The sequence below is a fragment of the Acanthisitta chloris genome, unplaced genomic scaffold, assembly GCF_000695815.1.
Source record: "Acanthisitta chloris isolate BGI_N310 unplaced genomic scaffold, ASM69581v1 scaffold18935, whole genome shotgun sequence".
Taxonomy (NCBI): Eukaryota; Metazoa; Chordata; class Aves; order Passeriformes; family Acanthisittidae; genus Acanthisitta; species Acanthisitta chloris.
Window position 1 is genome coordinate 5,694 of NW_008672330.1, and position 11,159 is coordinate 16,852.

Genomic DNA, 11,159 nt, shown 5'->3' on the forward strand with positions numbered 1-11,159 from the left:
GGAAAGAATGTTTCTGACATCAAGTCCACATAATAGTTAACTCCTTCATTATGAGCTAAGCCGGTGTGTGAGCAGTATGAGGTGTGATTTGAGAATTTTTACAATTAATCCTGAGTATCTGCCAAAGACTTATTTGCGCAATAATACCCTTGGCCAGATGTCTTCTTCAGACTGTCCGCCCTTTTCTTTGGAGTGTGCTGGTGCCACAAGGTTCTGACATCAAGTCCACATAATAGTTAACTCCTTCATTATGAGCTAAGCCGGTGTGTGAGCAGTATGAGGTGTGATTTGAGAATTTTTACAATTAATCCTGAGTATCTGCCAAAGACTTATTTGCGCAATAATACCCTTGGCCAGATGTCTTCTTCAGACTGTCCGCCCTTTTCTTTGGAGTGTGCTGGTGCCACAAGGCCACAGACCCAGAACTTGATACTCTTGCAGATGAAAAACTGTGCTTGCTTCAGTTATATGCTATTACTGATGTGGTCCCTCAGCAATGTTTACTGACTCTGGAAATGTTCGCAGCCTTCTAAAAATTGTGTGTGCGTGTTGGGACTTAACTTCCAGAGATCCTGTCTCAGTTTAATGTGCTCCCACCTCTGCTTTCATGGTGCTATAGAGCAGCAAAACCTATTATAGCTTTGGGCTGTGGGTTCTCTGGGAGACAGCACAGGTAGAGTGTAGTCTACAGATAGAGCAGGTGCTTCTAGGGCCTCCTTATTTATAACAAAAGCTGGGAAATCCTGTATGCCCAGCTCTAACGCTGTTGCCTTTCAGGAGCTTCCAAGCAACACCCTCAGGTAAACCAAGATGTTTCACACCTCTTCTGGCTTACTCTGGGTTTTTTTTTCAGTTTTGAGGAAGGAGAGGGGAGAAGGGAGGGAGTAGGCTATGTTTGTATTTCATTTTTGAGTTGGAATTGGTGTGAGTTGGAATATGTCCATATCTTTCTCTGCACTGGGCAACCCATAACTGGACCCAGGATTGAACAAAGGCAAAGAAACAACCTTGCAAAGTCTTCTGGTAATGTTTTTCATAATGCAGCTCCAAATGCTGTTGGTTGTCTTTGTGGCAAGGGCACATTGTTTGTGGATTATCAAGTCAGGTTCCACCAGGGTGCTCAGAGCCATCTCAGAAAAGATGGTCAGCCCCCGACATGTGTAGCTATTTGTTCCAAGGTGCAGGACTTGCCTCTTGCCCTTGGTTAACTCTGTAGGTTCGCTGGTGGGGCATTTCTCCAGTCTGTCAGGATGCCTTTGAGTGTCAGCAGACCTACCTACAATATCAGCCCCTCCTCCCAGTACTGTATTGTATGCAGACCTGCTGAGGGGACGTCTGGCCCATTGCTGAGGTCATTAATGAAGACGTTAAACAATATTGTCCCCAGTGTGAAGTTCTGGGGTTGACAGCTAGTGATTGGCCTCCAGGCAGACTTCATGATGCTGATGGCAACCCTCTGAGTCCATCATTTAAGTAGTTTTCAGTCCACCTGACTGTCCACTCTTCCAGCCTGGACTGCATCAGGTTGCCTACAGGGATGTTATGGGAGGTGGTGTTAAAAGCCTTGTTAAAACAGAGATTAACAATGAATGCCTGCATATATGCTTTCACTGAGCTAGTCATCTCATCAGGAAAGTCTGTCAGGTTAATTAAGTGTTCTCCTTTATAAAGCCATCAGAACCATATTGTTAAAGCTGCCTGCCTCCCCCTTCAGTAAGGCTGAAGTACAGCAGCTCGATATCAAAGCCAAAACTTGAGAATTTAACAGATGAATTGCTTCCTGGTTTCCCTACCAAATAATGGCCTCGCATTGGTTATATTTGGTTGATTCTTGAAGCAAGTAGAAGAGACAAGGTTCTATAGCTGTACTCTTAGGCTATGACTGATTGTTTGGCTATAGTAATTTATTTTAGGAGCTCCTAACATACAAGGCAAAGTACGTGCTCTCTTGCTCCTCCCTTCACTGGGCCTGTGCACACCTGTTCCTGTGTCAGTATAGAATCATCAAGGTTGAAGGAGACATGCAAGATCATCCAGTTAAGCCATCAATTTAGTATTCCCACTGTAACCCCTAAACCACATCATCCAGCACCAGATCTAGACACTTCTTAAACACCTTCAGGGATGGTGACTCCACCACCTCCCTGGGCAATCTATTCCTATGCCTGACCACTCTAACAGTGAAATTTTTTTTCTAATTTCTAATCTGAATCTCCCCTGTCTCATCTTAAGGCCTCTTACTGCAGGCATGGCAGAAGGGACCATCACCCACTGCTCTACAACCCACTTGCAGGTAGTTATAGAGAGCAGTGAGGTCACACCTAAGGTACCCCTTCTCAAGACTGAACAAATTCAACTCCCTCAGCTATTCCTCATAAGGCGTGTTTTCTAGACACTTCACAGGCCTTGTTGCCCTTCGCTGGACTTGCTCCATCTCCTCAATGTCCTTTTTAAATTTAGGGGCCCAAAACTGAACACAGTACTCAAAGTGTGGCCTCACCAGTGCTGAGTACAGGGGGATGATCGCATCCCTAGTTCTGCTGGCCACACTATTCTTGATAAAGGCCGAGATTCCATTGGCCTTCTTGCCCACCTGGGCACACTGTTTGTTCATATTGAGCCACTGTCATCAGCATCCCGAAGTCACTGTCTGCTGAACAACTCTTGAGCAAAGTCTCTCCCAGCCTGTAATACTCCATGGGTTTGTGTCCCAAGCGCAGGACCCATCACTTCACCGTATTGAACCTCATGCAGTTGTCCTTAGCCCATCGATTGAGTCTATCCAGGTCTCTCTGTATAGCTCTCCTACCCTCAGGCAGATCAACGCTTCCACCCAGCATAGTTTTGCCTGCAAATTTACTGAAGGTACACTCAATCTTCACGTCCAGATCATCAATAAAGATGTTAAACAGGACTGGCCCCAGTACAGAGCACTGGGGAACACCATTAGTGTCTGGCCACCAACTGGATTTAGCTCCATTCACCACAACTCTCTGGGCCTGGCCATCCAGACAGTTTTCAGGATGTCTGTCTGTTTCCAGACAGACATCAAAGAGTCCACCCATCAAGTCATGAGCAATCAGTTTTTCTAGGAGGATGGTGTGGGAGACTGTGTCAAACATGTTACTAAAGCCTAGATAGCTGGCATCTACAGCCTTTCCCTCATCTACTAAGTGGGTCACTTTGTCATAGAAGGGGAACAGGTTGGTCAAGCAGGACCTTCCTTTTGTAAATCCATGTTGACTGAACTTGATCTTCTGGTTGTCCTGCATGTGCTCTATAATGGCACTCAGGATGATCTCTTCCATAATCTTGCCTGGAGCCGAGGTTAGGCTAACAGGTCTGTAGTTCTCCAGATCATCCTTCCAACTCTTCTTGTAGATAGGCATTATGTTTGCTAATTCCCAGTCAGCTGGAACTTCTCCAGTCAACCAGGACTGCTGGTAGATGATTGAGAGTGGTTTTGTAAGTTCTTTTGCCAGTTCCCTCATTACCTTGGGAGGGACCCCATCAGGGCCTGTTGTGTAAGGCAGTTGTCTTCCGCACACTCCAGGAACCTCCTAGAGTGATTCTTCTCTGCTGTGTTGTGTTTCCAGCAGACATCTGGAAAGCTGAAGTTGCCCATGAACAGAAGGGCCAGCAACCGTGAGACATCTGGCAGCTGCTTGTAGAGCGCCTCAACTACCTATGGTGAATAGTGTGAACTAAATCGTTGAATAGATGTGGCTGGAAAAATAACCCCAGGTGGCCTGGAAAACTCTTGGCTTTCAGTTGGGTCACTTCCCACTCTTATTCAATGTAAAGATTCATAGGCAAATGGGCTGATTTAGTAACAGGAATTCAGGAAGGGAAGAGTGTACAAGTCAGCACTGCTGTTGTTGAAATTATTGTAGACACAGAATGTGGAATTATCTGCATTTTTTGAAGTGCTGCAGACATAAACAGTTTTTTTCTTTCTGCCATTGTCAAGCATTCTACTTGCCTTTTGAATCTGATTGAGAAAGAAGCAGTGATTCACAAACTTGTACTTTGAGGGTCATTAAAAAGCCTGTGCAACAGTCCAGAGTGCCATGCCATAGCAGGCTAGGAGGATGTGTGGTTGAGGTAGTCACAGTTCTGCCTTCTCCCTTTCATTGGTGTAGCTACTACTGCTGTGTTTAGGGAGGAGGTGAAAGAACAGAACCCTGGCAGCCCTGGCACAAGTTGGCTTGTGCTGCTGTGGAGCTATATCCTGACTTGAACAGTTGACCAGTTTTTAGTCTAACAGGAGAATATGATATATGTCACCATGATGACATATATTTCATTTGCTTTATAGGGTTTAAAGGTTAGCAGCATTTGAAATGTACAGTTTTTGGACTTGAGTGATAGGATGTAGTTGAGTTCTTGAGTCTCATGGTTCAAGTCAGAAAGATCAGTGAATGATGCAACTAAATCTTTATATATCCTGTGGTTTGTAACATGTCTATGACTTCCTATTTGGCAAGCACGCTTGCATTTTATTTGTCTGAAGGTTTTATCATCTTTGTTGCTTCTCCTTCACAAGAGAACAGGGTGGTAGAGATGTCTATTTCCCTAGTGTTTTGATCAGGATTGAGATAATGTGTTTTCCTTATAGCATGAATTAGAAGTTGCTGATAAGCTGAGTTGCATAAAGTGCTTATTCCTCTTCCCAAAATGCATTGCTTGTCTGCAAGGTTGATTGTTATTCTATTTTTAGTATGAGTTTAATTTGCATATTTATGTCTTAATAGCATGTTTTTTACTAATAAGAAATTAGAACCTTACTTTCATCATGTGTACCCTTGTTAGTTTGAGTTAAAGCTACTCAGGCTTTTTCTAGTCAGCCTTCTATTTTGTCTCTTAAGATAAACTAGTGAACAAGCTGCCCTCTCTTTTATTCCCCTGTACTGACCTTTGGCAGGTTTCTCCATAGGAAAATGTAAGCATAGAAAATCAATCTACCTATAGTGTGTTGAATTTGGCTACTAAGGAAGCATTCAGCAGTGCTGAAATAAGGAAAATATTCCTTGTTATTTTCAGACAGACTCTGTGAAACCTGCTGCAAAGAGGAAAAAATACTTTGATGGAAAAAAGAGCAAAATAAAATCAGAGTTGATGAAGTGGAAAAGAACATGCAATCTAAATCTGACTGAAAGTCAGATTTTCTTTTTAATTACTTGGTATTCAGTTAGCTTTATTGGGCTGTTAATGTTGGTCAGAGCTGATACCTGAAAGGTGTCAGAGCTGCTACATGGCAGTGTCAGTTTGAAGAGATGTGACAGTAAGCATCCGCATGCGAAGATGATAATATTTTCTTTCAGAAATGTACCTAACCATCCCCAGATGCGCTTCCCGCCAAAGCTAGCATACCTTGTGACTTCTGTGTATTCAGTTGCACATAGTGAAGTGAAAGTCAACAATTAAAAAAACCTTTATCCACTTAAAATATTTATCATGCACGTTTATAATTCCTTTTACTCTACTTGTATTTGCCATAGTGAGGTAAGGTCAAAGCAGTGGAAGGAAATATCTTCAACCTTCATTCTGTTACCAGACGTGTGAGTGTAGACCACAAGCTGTTACTGAAAGAAGATACAGCCGAAGTGCTCAGCTTTTACTTCCCCTCTCACCAGGTTTTCTCTCAGGAAGTTATTGGTTCTTCACTTTCAATTTTGTGATTTGGGCAAAACCCATTCATTGCAGCTGCGATAACAATAGCATGTTTGGCTTGTGTTTCTGAGTATAATATCAAAATCATTTAGAACTTTGGTAAATGACTGGACTCTGTTGAGCAACTACCATCCCCTTTCACAATATATGCTAATTACGTATGCTTTTAGCGGTCTAACTGTAGGAACCTTTCCTGAAAAATCTTGAAACTAGATGATTTATGTTGACCTGGCTTTACTTGCTATGAATCCTTTTCTTGTTTCTTCAGCAAATGCTATGAAACGTTGGAGTAGGGTTTTTTGCAGCAAACTTAGATGGTTCAAAAGATGTCCAAACAGAAATCACAGAGGACTCTTGCCAGAAAACCTGTGCACAAGTTATACGTAAACCCATGTATACATATAAATTAGTTCAGTGTGTGTTGATCATAAAAGATGACGCTTGCATCATCTTCACAGATTGCTGCAAGGTTCTATTCACTGCTTCTGCTGTCTCCTTATGTAGAGTAAGAACAATAGTGAGGAGAAATATCAAGTATACATTTTCGCTCCCATAGTATTCTAGATCTTATTCCTCTCACTTTCCTCTACTGGCTTGCAGAGAGCAGTGCATCTCTTGGGAGTCTTAAGTTATATGAAGTACGTGACATGCTCCTGCATGGAGGACCAGTGGGACAATTTTTCTGCCCCATGAATTTGCCTCTGTGACTTTCCAAGCACAACAGCTGAAAGAGCTGTTGGTCAAACCCCTGATAAAGCATAAACCAGAGAATAAGAAAGTAAACCTATTTGACGTACTATAGTTTTTATTAAATCAGAGGTAAAACTGGAGTTTCATAACTGCGATTGGATTTAATGCATACAACAGGCCAGGTTCACTGTTAGTTTTCTGAAGTTTGTGATCTTCTGTCATGACATTTTGAGTTGTGGAAGACAGAGGATGGAGCCCTTGGCTTATGCTCTACATGATGTTCTTAATAGGAGGTAAATTTAACAAAGTCAGTGGTTCTATATCATTTGTGATACTGGGAATACTTGCAGTAGGCAAGGGTTGGCAATTCTTGGACTACAGTTGGCTTTCTGAATCTGCATAGCTAGCTGTGGTAGGGGTTGTGTGCTTTACCCCATTACACTTTACAGTGCTAATTCATACTACTGAAGCTTTAAACACATAACATTGGCAGCACGCTCAGTGAAATGCCCTTGATTCTGGAATCAGTGTTACCTATTTAAGATGCAAGGGAAGAAACAAACTATCTGTAATCTTCTCGGCCATGATGCAGATTTTGTCTTGTATCTCGTGTATGTGTTGATACATGGTGCTGCAGTTGAATAAGGGAATCATATTGTGCTACTGAGTTTGTGTTTTAAACTACTTAAGTATATTTCCAGTCATTTTGGAGAGGTAATGTGTTCTGTGTCTAAAACAAATGAAATTCATATACAGTTATTTCAAAGGACAGAATAGTACTAATTCTGTAGTGCAAAAATCTTTTCTGTTGTGCTAGAAAATGAAATACTGTAGTATAAGCAAAATGTGCTGTTTTAAAATGTATAAATAATAAAACCATAGTTTAAAAGCCTTATACCCTTTTCCATTATGCAATGTGCAGTGCAGTTTTTATATAATTAACAGCATAACTCGCATATGGTGGAACACAATAATTACACTTTTAAATATGCATGCTTGAATAGAAAACCTCATTAATAAAACTGCTTTTCTAAAAATACTAAAATATTTTACCATACCTCTTGGAAAGTTCATAACAGATATCAGCACAGTGATTAATTAGGTGCTACATTAATTAATACAATTTATTAATTGATTAATTCAGTAGCTAAGGCTCTCTCAAATATGTTTAGCACAAATTACTGTTCTAAAATGTTTTGTTTGTTTGTTTGTTTTCCCAGCTCTGAACATAAATCTGAACTCTCCTTCTTGGCTGCACTCTCCCTACTTATGATCTTCTTTCTGGTTCAAAGAAGATGCTCCCTGGTTTCAAAAATTGCTATGGCACTTGGACTCCTGGGAGTCTACAGTTACCGGGCAGCTATTGGAAACGTCATATTTCCATGGCAACATGGTGGCAAAGATATTTCAAAGTAAGTTAATCTACAGATATGTAACTCTCTTTCTAGAGAGGTGTTAACACTTTGGGTATCAGGGGATGAGGTGGGAGGGGACATTATGTCTAGGTTGTAGATGACCAGCGTTCAGTTTTTGTGGCATGTGCTTAATTTGGAGCCCCAAGAAGTGTCTTTTGACTGTGACAGATCAGAAGCCAGTCAGATAATAATTAGTAAGAGGAAAATCTAGTAATTATACAGTATATTTTTGCTACAGATGATCTCCAAATGCATCGTTTCCTCTTGTTTTGGATAGACTTGCCACATGTAGCAGAGTACGTGCCAAGCTCATGTAGCTACTTGGTCCGAAAAATGCTTAGGCAGTAGTTCAGAGAGCTGCTTTTGCAGAGACCTTGCTTTTGCAGTTGAGTGTTCTGAGAGGTTGCAGACTTTTAGCAAGTAACCATGTGTTCAAATCCAGGTTGGATGAGGCCTCGAGCAACCTGGTGTAGTGGGGAGGTGTCCCTTCCCATGGCAGAGTGTGTTGGGACTAGATGGTCTATAAGGTCCTTCCCAATCCCTAAAATTCTATGATGATTCTTGAAATCTCATCTGTGCAGCATAATGCATTTTAAGAATTTTTAGGCTGATACTAAGTTTCTTATAGAACTAGTCTGTAACTGTAAGGAAACTGTTAGCTCTTTCACCAATGACTACTTTTGGACTGTAGCTAAGTGGCTTTAGTTATCTTGTGATACCTTTTACTGTTGGATTGTACCTGGCTTTGCAGCCTCAAGTTTTGCTAAATATCAAACAACTGTGGAAAACTTCGACAGTCATTCAGAACATTTGATGAGGAGGAAGATACTGTGTAAGAGAAGCTGTTGAAACAATTGTCTTCTGGGTGTAATAAACTTTCTCTTGCACTCATTTTGAGTTTTATATGGGCACAAGTGGTTTATGTTGGAGGTTCTTAGTCAGGGGCCAGAGATTGACAAGATGTGCAAAGATGGAAAAAGCCCTGCAGGGTAAGATCTTAGGACATACTAAAGATCAGGTTTGTTAATGTGGTATGTTTTATAGCAAATACTTGTATGTATGTATATCTAGATGTATTTACTTGCATTCCATCTCTCAAAATATTGAAGATAATTCTAGTTGTATACTAGTGTTAAGTTAACACTGTGTTGATTCTGCTACTTGGGAAAGTAATGGTAATCTTTATTTAGTCTGCAGGATTTGGCTCTGTTTGAAACAGGCCTGACTTTTTGAGTGTGATCTCTAGTTTTGCTTCGTGTTTGAGCAAAATCCCTGGACAATAATGGTGTCCTTGCAATAAGAATTAAAATACTGCAATGTAGGATACAACATCAAATGCAGCAATTGAGCCACAAATAAAATGTGATTAGAGAAGTGAGTGGAGTACACATACCAAAGTCAAAGCATTTACTTGAAACTTGTCCATTTTGTAGTCAGCATATTGAGCTCAATTATTGCAAGAGACAGGCTTTTTGTATTATTTCACCTTAAGTAAACCGTGAACATGGTTATTTGGTTAAATTATGTCAGAGCTTTATATGTCTCTGATTATAGTCTGGTTTAAAAATTATTGTAAAGTTTCAAAATTTTGTACCCTTTACATCCTCTGTGTAAGCTATTTTGTGAAAGCTGGTAGAGTTAGTAAATGCAGGTTCTGACCTTTGTGTTCTGCACCTGGGGCAGGCAGTGTAATATAGTGGTCTTTTAGTATCTCAGTAAGAAAGGATCAACAGCAAATGTGTAACGAGATAGTTGTTTTAGTAAGATAGAGTAGAAAAGAAATATAGAGAGTGCCTTCGGGTGCTGGGAACCCTTCTTACATGCAGCATCAGACAAACCCCAGATGAATCTTCCCATGGCACACTGTGGCATATGGGTCCCATCTGTGGAGAGGTTCTGTCTCCCTCCAATACCATGCTGCCTTTCATTTTGTAAAGTTTTTGGGCAAAAAAACCCACAGCAAACCACCAAACAAACCAAAACAAACCCATGTGTCTCATCCTGCCAGGTGAGAACATTCTCTCTGTCATAATACCTACCAGTGTACAACACAGGCTAGCATAGGGATTCCAGCATGTCCCTTTGCAGCAGCTAGTCATGCTAATGTGTGGCCTTCTCAGGTGTAAAATACAAGGCCTAACAGAGCAGTCATGGTTTGCACAAGATCACTAACTCATCAAACATTATCTTAAGCAAGACTCCCAATGCAGCCTGTCAAAAAGAATGGCAGACACATCTCAGTGGATTTCAGATGATAGATGATGTGTTGACCAAGTGATGCTAGCTCATCTTTATTAGATGGCAAATATGATATAGTTGGTAAAAGCCTATTTAAAATGCCACCAGGAGCAAAACCAGGACTTTCTTTTAAATGTGTCTAGAGTTATCTTCAGTATATTCATGATCTGGTATAGGTCCAGGTGCAAGATAGAGGTAGTTTTGTGAGAAAAAGCTGTAGGTAGTCACTGCATTTTTCATGAGTGATGCATTCTTTGTAATATGGAGAATCTTTGCTCTCAAATGCTCCCTGTCTGTACCCTTTCTTGAAGATTTTCTCCGAATGTGACGTCTGCATGGAGGTGAATGAGGAGGAAGAGGCAGTTTGTGAGCTCCATATTTTCTGTGGCTTGCACTAAGATAACATCTAAATTAAAACATGCAAGGAAGTGATTTGGCCTTCTGTTTTCCTCAGGCTTATTTTTTTAAATGATAGTTTGTGCAATGAAGAAGATGAGTATGTACTGTATTAGCGCAAACAAAATGATAGTAGTGAATTTGCTGAGAGTTTTTTCAGTGTGAAACCAGTGCATCAGCTGGTTAATTTTAGTTTTTACTTAGTTCATTGAATAATGACAGATACCCGAAACTATTCCTAAAGTTTTACTTCTAAGTCATATGAATATATTTGAATATTTTGTGGTAATAATTACATCAGTATTTCCAGAGATACTGAAAAAGGGCACCACATTTCTGCATTAGCCAGAAACACAGGAACTCGCTAAGTCTTGCTGGTTTTTACTTTTTTCCCCCTAAGGAAAAAGCCAATGAGCCTTACAGGGGTTTTACAAAGGCTTGCTATTTAAGGGAAGGAAAGAGTAAAGCCCCTTTACGTAGGCCATTAGGTATAAGTTTGGCTCTTTGAGAGCTAAACCCCAGAACAGTGCACTGCATTCAGATTTAGGAAGGCCACATTGCTGTCATTTGGTGGGTTTGCCGTTTTTCTTAGTTCTGTGGGTATGAAAAGAAAATTGAACACGTAAATGTTCGTGTTTATTATTTCTCCTCTTGCTTTTTCTTTCCTGCATGTGAAAAGAAAGATTTAATTCGAGCTTATTTGTTATTAATTGGTTGAGAAGGAAGGTGACCCTCTCAAGACTGAAA

At 40.7% G+C, this 11,159-nt stretch overlaps 1 protein-coding gene across 1 annotated transcript in view; it reads left to right on the forward strand.

Moving 5' to 3' along the window:
• Positions 1 to 11,159, forward strand: part of LOC103802041 (GPI ethanolamine phosphate transferase 2-like) — a gene marked incomplete at its 5' end in the record, with an annotated part of 15,024 nt that overhangs the window by 1,542 nt on the left and 2,323 nt on the right. The window contains one exon of the mRNA XM_009074481.1: positions 7,584 to 7,775. Within this exon, the coding sequence (XP_009072729.1) occupies positions 7,584 to 7,775 (192 nt within the window). The remainder of the gene's footprint in view (positions 1 to 7,583; positions 7,776 to 11,159) is intronic.